At 34.1% G+C, this 16,408-nt stretch overlaps 1 protein-coding gene across 2 annotated transcripts in view; it reads right to left on the reverse strand.

The window, feature by feature from the left end:
• Nucleotides 1–3,957: 3,957 nt before the first annotated feature.
• The window catches only part of LOC123717243 (inactive rhomboid protein 2), a 96,212-nt gene continuing 83,761 nt past the window's right edge, over nucleotides 3,958–16,408 (reverse strand). The window contains exons 7-12 of one of the 2 annotated variants that reach the window (XM_045673135.1): nucleotides 11,672–11,878; nucleotides 9,801–9,821; nucleotides 9,276–9,364; nucleotides 7,852–8,107; nucleotides 6,748–7,002; nucleotides 3,958–6,253 (exon numbers count right to left, since the gene is read on the reverse strand). In XM_045673135.1, the coding sequence (XP_045529091.1) occupies nucleotides 5,822–6,253; nucleotides 6,748–7,002; nucleotides 7,852–8,107; nucleotides 9,276–9,364; nucleotides 9,801–9,821; nucleotides 11,672–11,878 (1,260 nt within the window). In that variant the 3' untranslated portion in view covers nucleotides 3,958–5,821. The remainder of the gene's footprint in view (nucleotides 6,254–6,747; nucleotides 7,003–7,851; nucleotides 8,108–9,275; nucleotides 9,365–9,800; nucleotides 9,822–11,671; nucleotides 11,879–16,408) is intronic. The other variant, XM_045673136.1, reaches the window with a different exon arrangement.

The following is a 16,408-nucleotide window of genomic DNA, read 5'->3' on the forward strand; positions in this document are numbered from 1 at the left end:
GTACTTTAGCATCATATTTGTACTTATTTAAAATTGTAAAAAAGTTTTTAACGTTTTACCTTGTAATTTACCTAAAGATTCGTTAATTACTGCATTCGCCTTTGCAAGGAAACTTCCAAGTGATCTGAATGCCATTGTGATGCGAGCTCAACGAAATATTTCCCATACTTGGGTCACTTCAAAGCGACGGCCAAATAGACATAAGTAATGAAATACTAAATCTCACTCGACACCTCAGTCTGTAACTTCCATTAGCGATACCGATCTCAATATTAAGTTTTTCTCTCAGGTCAGGTTGCGAGGCGAGGTTGTAAGGGCATAGGCGGAATTGCGTTCCAACGTCTGTATAGTTTTATTTATTATTGCGATTATTATGTACTACTTTGTATTATATAACATTGATTCAATACTTTCTTAAGATGGATCGTCAAGGTATGTCTGTAATTTGGAACTAAAAGATTTTGAAAAAGAAATGTTTGTCATTCAAATTCATTTACTATACTTTTAGTATATATCGGATATGTATTATTAATTAATTTAAATCGATTCCTACTCCAACCGACTTTTATTATTCTATAGATTGCTCCTTGGAACAACCTGGTAATGTAACCCTTTCAAACAACGCTCGTTTAGAAGCACTGGAACTGGAGTTTCTCTCCGTCATTGTTGGCATCCCCAAGAGCCGCACAACACGATCTGGATCATAATTTCTTGTAAATACACAAAAGGAGTGGAACTCCTTGCCCCTTTCAATATTTCCTTAAGAGTACACTCTTATAAATATATGTGTATTATGAGTTATAATATAGGTTCATTCAAGTAAAGGCAAAATAGGCATTACCTAGTCGTGCTCTCCCATAGGCCGCTTCTCACTTAAAATCAGCCGGGATTGTGGCCAAATATGCCGAATTCTATATTTAAAAATAGAACTTCGATTCCTGGCGAAACGATTGTTGTTGAGGGCTAAGGACTAATCCCAATTATCTTTAAAAAATTCACTCAAATATAAAGTAATACCGATTGGTTGTTTTTTGATAATAAAAAATATTCTGAAACCACTTTTCATATAAAGTGATTGACCTTCATAAATGAAATAAAACACAAGAATATATTATGATAATAAGGTTCTTGTTCGTTTAATACTAGTTACAATATTATTAACCATAATCTTACATTATCATTAAGTATGTTCACAATTTACAGAATGATTCTTAGCTTAAATTCCAATACAGTCCGCTGTAAACGATCGCTTATCGGCTTAAACTGTACAAATTCGACCCCGACATAGTATAAAAAATACGCACATACCTTGTATTATGTGCAATCCTGTCATTCGATAAGTGTTATCATAAAACCTTATGTACATGATACATCGAAATAACAAGGCTTTGTGCATAACGTGAAAAGACTTAGAACAAAATAGGTTATTATATGTGGCACTTTAATTTAAAATTATGCGGTACAAATTGTAGCGTATTGTATAAAAGAAATATGTACACTACCACCTAGGTTACATGAGTATAGTACAATCTCTAATTGGAGATAAGTCTTATAAAAAACGCATTTGGCGACGATTGTTAAATCAGTACAACGCCGAGAACTCAATTAATATCGGAAATTGTGCTTAGAAAATTTGGGTTTCCGTGGTGAAACTTTATAGAAACGAAAATTATTATAATAATTCAAATTATTAAATAAAGTATGAAATGGTAATTTTAAAAGGTGAATAGTACGTATATGAAGGGTACAATGTTATATGATCAAACATAATCCACACAAGGCGATGTTTGTATCAAGTATAAATCTTGAATAATTGTATCGCTCGAGAGAGCCTGCAAATTTCGTACGATGCTTGCAAGAACTTCCATATATTGCCTTTCTAATCGAACTGATACTTGAAAATTCGACTAATATTCATAGACAATATTAAGCCCGACCTAATGGTTAAATTCAGAGTCAAGACGTAGCCTTAAAATGATCATACGTCAAAATCATATTAGATTTATACGATTCTTTAGTCATCAACATTCTCACTACATACGTCTCGATCCCGAATACACTCCCCATTAGTCACAGATGGAAAGACTTGTCACTGAACCTATAAATTGTTATTTTTTTCTATAGGAACAAATTAATATCACTAATATAAAATTAATAATCCGGTAGGACAGTGTATAAAATTATTTCGTCACCAAATTAAAACTATAAATACTATAATAATTATCAGTGCATAATGACTAGCTTAACAATAAATTCGTTAGATTTATCAAATAATAGACTTATATGTGTGAAAGTTTGTGTTAAATTTATTTCGTTTTAAATAAAATTATCCTAATGATAGTTAAATTATTACTAGCATTATGAGTCTACGCAGACTTCGTTAAGTATAAATTGACAAAACTAAAATTGCTTACAGAATCCGTTTAAAAAATTAGTGTTACAGGCTCGATTCCGCAAATGACAAATGAATGCAACTACGCGATTCTAACCGATTCGCCCAGTCGGCTATAGTTGCGGTTTGCTTGCAGGCTTGTATTATTAAACTTCATACCTAAAAAAAATACATTTCTTGAAACTAGATTTGTGTTTCATATGCTCATTGGTATTCCATACAATAATAACCTTCATAACACTTTGACCCTAGATCACTATTACGTCCTCCATCGAACGTCTCGTTAAGCATTAGTTTTTCACATACCAATAACATATTGACGTATAATCCAAACGTTTTAACCAATGGATGGTTCATATCTACCGACTATTTCATCAAAGAATTATTGTACGTAATACCAAAGAACAAAAGATCACTGTTCGACGTCATATAGCTAGTGGAAACTTATGAAACATTTGAACAATTATTTTTAATTCAATCTATACCAGTACTTGACAATTATCGAACAACTTTTCGTATACGTCATAATGGTCGTTGGATTCTGACAACTAACACCAATATTTTCCAATATTGTGCATAGATCATATTCGAAGTATATCTGTATTTGTTTAGTAAGGCGCTAAACATTTTCAAGAAACATGTTTTTCTATTATTTACGAACATTAATTTATATTGTTAAAATTAACAGTTCAGAATTAAATCGGATTTAATTTTTACATACGAATGTCACAGATAATATTAAAAGTGCTGTGAACCACAGTAATTGCCGCCATTTCGTATGGTTTGCGATATCGAACCTTTAATTATATCAATAATTACAACACGAGTATTTACAGTATTTTAGTAATGTACTAAATTTTTTTCGAACTTCGTTAAAGGAGTTAGTGATCATATTGTTATGATTCGGGCCATAACGCGGATAAATATTTTGTTATGTATACAATTGCAACTTAATGACAGCCATATTTTTTTTTTAATTTTATTCTTGGGTTTATAGATTTCATCGCTCGAATTATGTCTTTGCCTTTTTTTGCCTAAAATACATTTTTATTATTACCTTTTACCAAGTTAAAAGAACTCGTCTTAATATTGTTTAAAAATTGTATGTTTCCACCTATAAATTGGCGTACAGATAACACGAAGAACCAAGTCATAGACAATAATAAACTAACTCCTCCAACGTATTAGTTGTCAAATTATAGAGAATTACAAAGTTATACGATAATATAGTACACCTTATGTATTATTATGATATATTTTACATAATTACATTCACTGTCGCATCCGCAATACACAAAGCATTAACTGCTTATTTATCACATTAAAAGGCGCCAGTCCAAGTTTAACTTTTTAATTGCGGCTTTATTATGAAAAAGCACGCGATATTTATTCAAAAATTTTTTTTTTTTGAAAAATATGAAAAAAAACATATTAATTCAGAAAAAGTAACGAATTTATATTAATTATGAGCATCAACTGTAAGTTTCATTAATTATACGCAAATCAAAAAAAAACCTTTTAAATGTTAAAATAAACTTCTTTTTATAAACTAAAATTTGAAAGTCCAATTTTACTAATAAAAGGAATCCCAAAATACATCCGTAATACCACCCATATTGAAATCTTATTTGAGCCACTTCAGTCATACGATAAACACTTGGCTTACAATTATCATGAATCGACTTTCGGTGAAATATGAGGGCATCGCTGATTAGCTATAAATAAATATTTTTTTAACGTCATGCTATAAGTATGTGAAGAAAGTATAAAGTGAATAATAGCATGGAAATTGTTTTCTAGTGCTTTCGTAGTACGGGAAAATGTTAACGAATTCGACGTCATTCAGTCATTACTCTGTAAATCCAATATGAATTTTTAGTACGCGGTTACGACATGCTACTGGCTACAAGTAGGAAGCTATGTCGAAATTGCATACAAAACTGTCGGAGATTCAATAACGACCGCTTTTAAAACTAAAACACAATTCTTGTTTTTCACTAGTGATACATTTTTCAATATATTTCTTATAAATTACATTTCGTTAGTTAATCGGATATTTTAAACCATCTTTGGGTATACGGATAAATATTTGGATTGATATTTGAATGTGATCGACCGCTATTATAACGATTTTAAAACCGATATGAAATTGGGAATAATTTTAGGATTTAAAAAGAAACCTTTCCAATGATAACATAGACCTGTGTCTACAGATTCGTGTGTATTTTTGCATTACCAAAGAAATTTCTAAGGTCACGTGATTAAGCATGACATGTTAATTGTCAATGTCAGTTTTATTACAATAGAGGGTCACGTCAACCAAAAAATAAATTTGTATAATATAATCAATAAACATTCCAAAGCACCTATTACTTGTTTATATTCCATATAAACCTAACGGGTTCACCCGTTATTTTATTTTTTTTAGTTATTAAAACAAAATAAGTCGATTTGGTGCATCTCTTTCTGTCAAGTTATGGTTCAATGTTACAGAGAGACAGAATGAATAGTATTCTAAAAACTGAATAAGGGAGTTAAACATTATGATAAGAATCCGTCATCATTTGACATCAAAATGACCCTTGATTAGAAATAAATTCTTTTATATCTAAGCTACGAATGTCCTAATTGTAACGATACTGGGATGGTTATGTTGGCAGTGATTAATAAGGACACTAAAGTACAATTAAAATTAAACAGACCAATATACAGGGGTCTGACTATACTTGTACGTTTGGGACTCCTTGAACAACAATTATGTATGTTAAAAGTTAAAATCTGCTTGATTTGAGAATAAATAACATAAAAAAAATCATTTTAACAAGTGACACTTGACGGTTTTACTTTTAATGAACGTTTACGTTTACACTGCGTATATGTAGCGCAAGCGTGTACGTATATTATGGTTTCATTTTTTAGAACGTTTTCTGGTAACTGTTGAATTGGAATCTAACAGTATATACGGTAATTTTTTATATTGTTTCATATTGGAGTATAGGATGTAGTTGTATGGCCATTATGAATATATAGTAGAATATATTAGAGGGACGCTATCATTCACCAATATTTGTTCACAACGGCCGTTGGCTTATGCTCTCGACATTTAAGAACGTGCTATATAGTCCTCATCCTTTCGAGAGAAAATTTATTCCCTTTTATAACAATGACCCCATTTCACATCTTTATACTTAATAAATTTTCATCAAAACTACCCATCCAAATCTGTCGAGAGCTTAACCCGATACATAATTAAAAATTTAAATCACCAATGACCGATGTGTCACCATAATATTCACCAAAAGCTAACCACTTGGACTACAAACCGAATCACACACTATAAGATATACAAAAATATATGCATAGAGACGTTCGCTTGGCGCGGCAGGGGCGGGGGGGCGGCGGCGGCGGGGGCGCCCGGGCCGCGCGCCGTCATACGCCGTCCATCTGCCGCACGCGCACGTCCTGCGACGCACACATGTCAGGCGCGAACGGCAGGCACGTAAAGTACGCACACGCCGCACACTCGTACGCTGGAGCCGCGTAGAACAATGCTATCAGCGCACATAGCATCCCTCCGGCGGAGACCAGACACACCCACACCAGAACGATCTTCCTCCGCCGCTCGTAAGGCCCAAACGTCACGAACGGCAACAGAGCGTATGACAGAAGAAACCCAAACACGAAACCGAACACGTGGGCGAAATTGTCAATCCACGGCAGGAGTCCCACGAAAAATAAGGCTAACGCCAGTCCGATAAGTTTCATTAGCGCGCGCTTCGGATGCCTCAATATAGGCCACGCACCTATCACTTCAACTATTAAACACGCTAAAAGGCCGAAGTGTGCTCCCGCTGGACCGACCTGAAATTTAGAGAAATAGATTTAAACAAACTATTTGACTGTATTACTCATCATATCAACCTGCATGTAGAAAATATAATATACTTTGTTATTTGAGTAGGTTGACATGTTAGTTACGTTGGTTTCTGAACCGACCAATAATCAGAATAGAGTAGCCCTGTTACGAATTGAATCTAAGGAATTTAGAGACAAGTTCTGTCAGAATGTCATATGTTTAAATCATTAGTTGAAAATGTATGGATGTTTTTAAATGACGTATTCATGTTTACATTTTTGAATTAATTAGGTTCATCACTGCAGGAGGAAAAAAACTCTGCAAAAAACTCGATCTTACTATATTTTTTATTATTATTGATATTTATCTATTATAGACATAATCAGAATAAAATAAGTTAACAAGTATGGTGGAAACATTAACTGAACACAGAAACTAAATTACAGATTTTAATAAAATAAAACAGAAAAAACGATGTTGAAAATTGTTTTTAGCTTACCTCGGCTCTATACGGTTCGAAGATCGCTGACGCCATGTTACCCGCGACTCCACTTCCCAAATACACAACTGCTATTCTAACTGGCCCCGCCATTTTTTCCAGGTCCCTCATGAACAGCCACTGCAGAGCAAGAGATGCTGCTAAATGCAAGAGGCCAGCGTGTACGAACAGAGATGTCCATGCCCGGTACAACTGGTCGGGACGCCGTCTCCGCATAAACGGTAACATACCGCAGACATCGTCCAGACAAGATACCTGGAAATTTATAGTACTTCATAAATAAATTTTGAAGCGAAAGTATTATATATATAAATTATATTATTGTTTTGTTTAACTTTTATAATCTCTTGTATGCTATGTTTGCTTTACATTGCTTGTCACATCACTGTACTGACCGTTGGCAAGCTTTTATTAATAAATAAAGTAGATCAAAAACTTGTTTTTTGTGTCAACACTTTGTTGGAACAGAAAGGTGAAATTAATAACGCTACTAAAACAAATAGCTGTTAAGTATAAACTGATATAAAGCAGAGATTGATTATTTGTTTGGATTTAATATATGTACATTGTACTTTTATTAAAGAAACAATATATAACAAAGGTTTCCATAATAACGTAGATTAATTTAATTGTCCCCCGTTTTTGTCACAAGAATAACATAACTAGCCTTCTTTGTTTTTTAAATGAGGTGAAGATGCACTTACGCAGGCCCACGCTCACGATATCGAGCTTGACGCGTGGACTGTGGGGCTGGGTCTACAATCAAATCCCTTTGCTATTTTGGTAGCGACAGCCCACCCACTAAAAACACCTCAGCCTTTCACACGCCCTTAAGGTGTGTAATCTTAAGATTCGCTTCGGGGTTCGGCAGGCATTCTACCCAAGCGACCCGGGCTTAAACGAAAATAGCCTAAGCGTGCATTTCCAACCCTGGTCCCGTGTTAGAATCGTCGTTGTGCACCAATGGACTTATGGGCGCATACTGGCTCATACAATGTAGGTAAACATTCTATGACCAACCAGCGCCTCTACAACTCAAAAATCGCCCTGTTACGTTAAGTACAGGTAGATGTTAACTTAAAGGACAGGAAAACTGAATAGTACCTGTGAACACAATGATGCCTCCTCGTGAAAGTACCCTTTGACGAACGAGCAATGTTCGCTTGTGGTGATAACACACTGGCCATGAACGCCTATGCAGCATGGATGCGCTATAACCTCGCACGCCATATGCTCAGCTGCATGCCCCGCTCTGCCAGCCGCTGCGGAACCATCTAATACTGACTTGCGGCAGATCGGCCATTTTGTTATGTCATCGGGCCATTCGTGAGGTGCTATTGAACGTGGTGCTTCACAGAATCTGGAAATTTCAAATAAATCTTCTTAAACTATAGATAAATATTTGTATCACATCACATATTTACTACTCTGTTACACTTAGTTTATTCCACTACTAAATCGCTTCTAAGGAATCTCTTCCATTAAACAGTATTATGAGAAATAAAAACTATGCTAAAATATTTTTAGTCCAGAAATAGTAAAGGAAAATTTTACTATATACTATAAAAATAATATTATACCCGTTAAATACAATAAGTAGATTTAATTGTCTGTTTTTGGCTTTCTGTATTGACTAAGTGTTTTGTTTTATAATGTGTATGTTAGCTGTAAGATTACTAGTAATTAAATAATTTAAATAGTGATGTGAACACTCATGATTTATCGATTTGGCCTGGCTATTCCTTGTTGTTGTCCACCTCATGGGTTGATCAATTCTACGTTCAGTACACGACATATACTTATCTTGATTAGTAATGACATCTTATCGATAATGTTTTTCTTCAACTCGGGCTTACAAACGATCACCTGCTACACGTTGCGCGAATTTGTATATTTTGGTGCGATCAAGACGTAAAATATTTCTTAGAGTATATATTTATATTCAATAAATTAAGTCAAGTCTGCTTTGGATTTACTGATATGCCAATTTTATTTAAGTTATATATTAAAATGTCTCGTTAGTGTAAGAATTCAAAAGAAAGTCGTCACCGTAGTACGTGAATAGTCCCTAACTGACGAATATGGTCGTATGGCTGTAGACACAATAACAATCAAACGAAAGGCGGCATCGTTTCTTCTATCGTTAAATATTATATACTAGCTAACCCGGCAAACGTCGTTTTGCCATGTATATTATTTATGGGAAACATTTTTTTAGTTCAATAAAAATAACTATCTACTATAATAAAAAATAGAGGTTGATTGTAGAGAGGTGACAATTAAGGATTGTATGTATTTTTGTATGTTGTATCATATAAAAATAAAAATAAAATGTCTAAAAACAAAAAAAAAATTCAGTTGGACACACTTATCACTAAGGGGGTTAAATATAGATAGTAGCTGATTCTCAGACTTACTGAATATGCATAAAAAATTCATAAGCATCGGTCGACCCGTTTCGGAGGAGTATGGTAACAAACATTGTGACACGAGAATTTTATATAAATATATAGAGATTTTATACGTACTTGGGATCTAATCCACAAACTGAGCCTGATATCCGACCCCCGGGTCCCGAATCGCCAGAAGACCATTTTTTCCACGTTGATATTGTGTTCTGAAATATAAATTTTTAATTTGAACTCCCGTACTCCCAAAGGCGCCATACAACATTTTGAGAGCCATCTACACGGCCGAAACGACTATCATTTCATTGAAAATGGAACCCAGGACCGTTAACTGCTAAGTCAAGTGAATCCCTATGATTTAAAAAAATTGTCATGTTTAGAGATATATTATATTTACAATTAAAAAAAATAATGACTTACTTTCCCATTAAATATATATTAACCGTTTAAATGAAACACGATAAAATATTAAGCGTATAATTAAATAAAGGCTACCTTAAAGGCGTGAAAATCCGATTAAAGCCGTTTTCACTGTATATTATTTGCGTTTAAAACGTTTTATCAACAGTGGAAATTACTTTTAAATTTAATTTAGAATTAAAACTGTAAACTCAGTCGCAGTTATAAAGGAAAATGATGACTTACCTTTGGTATTAATCCTCTTATCTTTAGATTGCGTGCGAAAAATTTAAATATTAGCTTTATAACTTTAGGCTTTAGCTTTAGGCTTTATAACTTGTCTTAAAATACGAAATTTAATATGAATGGAAAACAAAAAACCTAACAATTGTACGCTATTTGATACTGATTGGTCAATAGCATCTCTCAATCCTACGCCACGTTATTACGTTCTTTTGACCATTACAATCGAACGCAATGTTTCGTTTGCGTTTTTCTTTGTGCATTCTCGCTCCCAGATATAGGATGACAAAAGCGGAGATACCGTACCAATAAAACGACCACGGTCCAGAGACGGAAACCAACTGGAACTGTAGTAACTTAACCGTCAATCATTGTATGAAATATCACATCACTGTATGAAATATCACATCACCAGCGACTAATATTAAAAACAGTTTTATACGGTAACCGATTTATGGCAAGTGTCATTACTATTACTACAATCTTATCCAGTTTCTAAACTTGAGTTACTAAAAAATATTACCCTAAACGGCTTTTTGCGTTTGTATGCTTGTTATTAATTGTGCAATAATGATTTCAATTATTCGATGTTACGTAACAAGTTCAACATAACATTATTGCTTCTTCCAGGAACTCAGAAATTCCTAAATATATTATTCTCACCTACAGGTGCGAAACCTTATCATAGCATGATTATACGATAATAATAATAACTCAGTGGCGCTACAACCCTACATCGGTCTTGATCGCAGATTTCATCACTTTCTTTGATTAATTTATATTTATAGACTATCAGGTGATCAGCAGCGTTGTACCTAAAACATGTTTCTCGTTTATCCTATTTTTCTTTCTCGTTTATTGCGCACAAAAAAATCAATTCCTAACCGTATTACAACCATGACTGACTGGGCGCCGCACATGTAAACCTCTAACGACATTGCTCTACACGGTAATAATATTTGCCTATAATAGGAATTTATTGTGACGCAACGAATACAAATATTCATATTCGCTGTATGTCGTATTTCCCAAAGCTGAAAAAACTGGCCCAAAAGTGTTATTGATGCTTGTTGCCTCACAAATATTATTTTCAACCGATGGCTATGTACAAACAGGAAATAAAAATCACCTAATGTTTGACAAGTTGAAATTCTGCGCTTTTCAAACAAAAAATGTGTCGGTAGTCAATTTCTATTAGTTTATTGCCAGTTCTTCTCTTCCGTTTCGCCCTTGATTTGAGAACTGGCAGTAAATGTAAAATTAGAAGCAATTAATGTATACTTTTTGACGTTCATAAGTGTACATTGTGTTACCAATATGAATAAATGATTTTTGACTTTGTAAGTCAGAGTATCAGTGTTCGCGCTAAATCGGTGTCAATCAAAGAAGGATGACAATTGTCGATTTGACTTTGACACACGAACCGGAGATGGTAGGTGGTGTCTAGGCGTAATGGCGCAAGGGAGTTAAATTTTAACCGCTGTCGCGTGCGCACTAAATAAATACCGCATACCGTATAGCATTTACTTTTTTTGATTCATCATTGAAGGATCCAGTGTTTGGAGTGAGATACACCACCGTCGGTGGTAAGTGCTAGTTTTAGTCTTATCGATTATTTGATTCCTTTTTTTATTATACTGACATGCGACAGCCGAACCAGCGCATATTATTTCAAAGAGGAAAGGGAGCATATATATAGATATCCTGGATATAGCTTCCGGTTACCCAGGCCCACACAATAAGTATTATTGTTACCGTGATAAATTATACGTACGTATTCGTATTTGTATTTCTTAAAATAGTATTCATTGCATCATTAATTTTTAATTGACAAAGACAAATAGACGATATTAAAAAAATTAATAAATACTAACCGAACAATCCGCTTTAGATGACTGTACACATCCCGAATCGTCATTCCGTATACAGCAGGCTGTATCTCTCTCTCTTCTCGCAGATGCAGCTATCGCTCTAGCTATCCTCGCATCCCTTCGCATGCATGGTGCAAACTTAGCTCCTAAATGTATGAGATCCGCCGCCCGTGGTCCCAACCAAAATGAAGCAGGTTCTTCCCATTCAACCTAGAAATAAGAACCGTAATATATATTACAAACTCTATTGTTATTAATTTCATGTACTTCGTATATTTTTTTTATTAAGTAAATCAAAAAAGAGGAATTATTAGTATTTTTATATAAATTATTTAACCATTAAAATGATACATTATCCTGAATAACATAGGTTATGAACATATAAAATAAAAATGTGTGCATGTATATTTTATAAAATAATCTACTATATGCAACTTTACAGAAATTGGTAAAATAAAATAAAATTAGATAAAGTTTAACAAAAGGCTTTCATTATATACAAATATACAATTATTTTATTTTACCTTATTACTACTAAAATTATTACAGAATTTCATTAATTGTAATAGTTTTATTACTATCATAATTATATATTTTCGTTATTAATGGCTTCGAATCTACCGTGGTAGGGAAAAGAAAAACATGGCACGTAACGGAAAAATGTGACGCGTAACCCAAAAATGGGACATTAATTTTTTTCCAACGCCGATAAAGAAGTTTCACTTCAAAAAGGAATGTTCTAGCGAAATTGGGATTCGTAATTCAGGGCCGTTGATTCGTAATAATTCTGTGATTTTAATAGACGCTTAGCTAATTTCCTTAAATTATGAATAAATTTTCAAATTTCTACAATTTCGTCTCTAAATAACGGGGATTTCCAATATTAAGGCAAACTGTTTGTGTAACATAATAGGTAATCCCATTGTCAGGATTTATAACGGCGTAGGCGTTAACGACTTGCGTAGGCATCGCAAAAATTTCGTAACCTGTATTTCTTTAAATAAAAATTTGACAATTATTTAGTTTATTTCAAAATTTATTAGTGATTATTACCAATATAACAGTGATGATTATACTTCAAAAGCTTGCTAATTATTATGTGGCCACAGCGTGCGACTTTCGTCTTTGAGGTCATACGTTCGATTCCCGGCTGTGCACCAATGATCTTTCGATGTGCGCATTTAACATTTACTCGAACGGTGAAGGAAAACATCGTGAGGAAACCGGCTTGCCTTAGACCCAAAAGGCGACAGCGTGTGTAGTGCACTTGCCTGATCTGAGACCCAGACCTAAAAGGATTGTAGCGCCACTGATTTATTTATACAGAATAACCATAATACAGCATTATCATACGACCCTATATGGGTCTTGGTCGTAGATTGAATCCGTTTAATTTAATTTATCTTTTTTTTTTTATAAAAGAGTAGATGATCCTTCTGTCCCTAAAACATATCGTAGAATTTCGTCCTGGGTTTTAAGACATATTTCTTCACAATGTATGCCTATTGGAGAAAATGTTAATTGCGGCATAGAAAGAGCAATGCATGTTTGCACAATCGTGATTTGAACACGACCCTAAAGTCGAGTGTGGCATGCTTAAGCCAACACTACTCATATTTTAATAGTCAAGCCAGTATTTATTTTATTAATTAAAACCTTAAATATCAATAATGTAAGTCGTGGCTGGATCGAAGAACTGATAATTTATGAGTGAAATATCGTCCACGTATACATTGATTGACAGGTGGTAAGCATTTCTTGGTACGAAGTAGTTGAGGGTGTTGAGGCAAGAGTTTACTTGAACGTTTTCTTTGTAACAAGGAAAAGTAGGACGCAAGCCAGCAAGCCCCAGATCTTAGGATATAACAGACTAATTATTATTCAATAATGAAATCAGAAATTCTATTGTTTTTTTTTCTTTCATAGAACGGGCAAGAGGCTCATCTGATGTTAAGAGGAAACATTTAGAGACTCTTTAAAATATCAAATTAGATTATTTATAGAAAATATTAGGACCTTACATATGAAATTGGCGTATTTTGTACTGGCCACTTTACTCGCGATGTTCACCTCTTTGGTAAGGAATTCCAAATTCAATTTGTACAGCTATTTACTCATGTATTTGTGCTTCGATGACCGTCATTAATTTGTATTTTACTTCTGTTTTTTTCTGTTTTTTTCTGTTTGCGTCACTCATTTTACAAAATGGAAAACTTAAAGTATCGCATTATTTACGAGTACGTGTTCCGCCGTGGCACTAGTGCTGCGGAAACGACTCGAAGGGTGAATGATGTGTATGGCGGTCATGTTGCAAAAGAAAACACAGTTTTTGGTTCCAATGTCTTCGTTTTGGAAATTTCGACCTGCAGAACAAGCCCCGTGGACGGCCTGAGACCCAAGTTGATAATGAAGTATTGAATTGAATTGAAATTGGCTATTGTGGAAATGGATCCATCGCAAACCACGTCCGACTTAGCTGCAGGCTGCAGTGTTAGTGATAAAACTGTTTTAATTCACTTGAAGCAAATTGGGAAGATTAAAAAGCTTTAAAGGTGGCTACCTCACGAATAGACTAAAGCAAACCGGCAAACGCGCGTCGACTGTTGCGTTACATTACTGAACCGGCACAATAATGAAGGTACTTTAAACCGAATCATTACCTGTGATGAAAAATGGATTCTTTACGATAATCGGAAGCGCTTAGCGCAATGGTCGGATCCTGGCCAGCCAGCCAAATCCTGCCCCAAGCGAAAATTAACCCCAAAAAAGTTACTTGTAAGCGTTTGGTGGACTAGTGCCGGTATTGTTCATTACAGCTTTCTCAAATCTGGCCAGACTATTACGGCTGATGTCTATTGTCAGCAATTGCAAACCATGATGGAAAAGCTAGGCTAAACAACCTAGGCTGGTCAATCGCTCTATGCAACTGCTACTTCACGACAACGCTAGACCGCACACTGCACAACAGACGGCTACCAAATTAGAAGAGCTTCAATTGGAATGTCTAAGACATCCTCCGTACTCCCCGGACCTTGCTCCAACAGATTACCCTTTTTTTCGAAATTTGGACAACTTCTTGCAAGGGAAAAAATTTAACTCTGATGGGGCAGTCCAAATCGCCTTCACAGATTTTATTAATTCCCGTTCGACTGGTTTTTTTAGTAAAGGGATCAATGAACTACCTATGAGATGGCAAAAGTGCATGGAGAACAATGGTTTATACTTTGATTAATTAAATATATTATATTTAAAAATATTCGACTTTTTGTTCCTCCCATACAAAACGCCAATTTCGTATGTAAGGACCTAATATTAAATTTTAATTTAAATTATTATTACATTTTTTTAAATTTAAAATAGGTCTATATATATCTTTCTCTTCAATTGTACGAATGAAATATTAAATGTTAACATACAAAAATCTCGACATACCAAGGTCTGCGGTCAGCTGGGAAAAAGATGTCGGCGTTTGTGACCGGCAAAGACAAAGAGTTTTAAGCATATGCGACCTACTTTGAGCACTCTTTAATAATGTCGACTTTACAGAGAGCTTGTTAATTACAAAAGTTTGTAACGTGCTTATAATAAGATATACTTTAGTTTACAAAATATAAGGGAAAGATAACTTAAGATATTAAGTATTCAGTACGTATACGTATAATCGTAACTGTATAATCATATTTTGTCTTATCGCTTAGATAATACTAGATTCTCCTTGTAGAAAGCCCCGTTTTCTACTAGATTACTTGTGTAATGTTGGCTTGTGATAACACTCGGTGGCTGTGAGTTCCGATTTCCATAAAAATAATTTTTGTGTTGACAGTAATAGAACTTTAACGAAAACTTTTTGAACTGAATATAATACGCATAAATCAGAATACGTTGCGAATTACGAAACTCGATTATTTTTACTCTATTATTTCTCTTTGAGTTAACTACATTCATTTCCAAACGTTAATGGCCACATGAAAAAAATACTTTTATGCAGAGCCGCTGAAGACAGGTTCAGAAATCAAAATGGATAGTTTATATTGACGCAAACTAGATAGTAGTAACTTATGACTTTATGTGCCACAGAACACTGAATATAGATATCCGCTACTTCAAATATTATAATCACAAGCAAACAATTCAATTCAATACTTCGTAGAACTAAATATTGTAGGCTATTTATATTGTTAACATAAAGGCCATGCCAGTAACAAGCCCAAAAAACCCAATATTGTCTCATAACTGCGCGCTCGCAAATAAATGTAGGTTAATGCGTTGTGTCTAAAAGCTTTGCGTCATTTAGCCCCGCTATAATAAAATCCACAGACGATACTGAAACTCGCTTCATTACTCTCAGAGCGCACAGATTAGATATTTTGGGGAGTAAGCGGAGGAGTTAGGCTGACTTACAAAATGTCTGGTTATTTTAGATGTTAATAAAACACTTTTTAAACGTATTGAAGCTATGTATTATTATTGAAAACTTATAATCGATGACCACGCACGCTGTAAAGCACGCGAAACGTCGGAAAAAAATTAAAATTATGTTAAATAATTATAAGTTTTTAATAATAATACAATGCTTCAATCCGTTTAAAAAGTGTTTTCTTAATGTGTAAAAGCTATGTTAACAAAAGACAATACTATTTTAGATGTTTCTTAACAAAAACATAAGAATTTAATTTAGAATATTTCTTTAAAAACATCTAAGGCGATATGAAAGTGATATTAATTTTGTATTCATGACGA

Source organism: Pieris brassicae, chromosome 12 (genome assembly GCF_905147105.1).
Source record: "Pieris brassicae chromosome 12, ilPieBrab1.1, whole genome shotgun sequence".
In the NCBI taxonomy this organism is placed as follows: Eukaryota; Metazoa; Arthropoda; class Insecta; order Lepidoptera; family Pieridae; genus Pieris; species Pieris brassicae.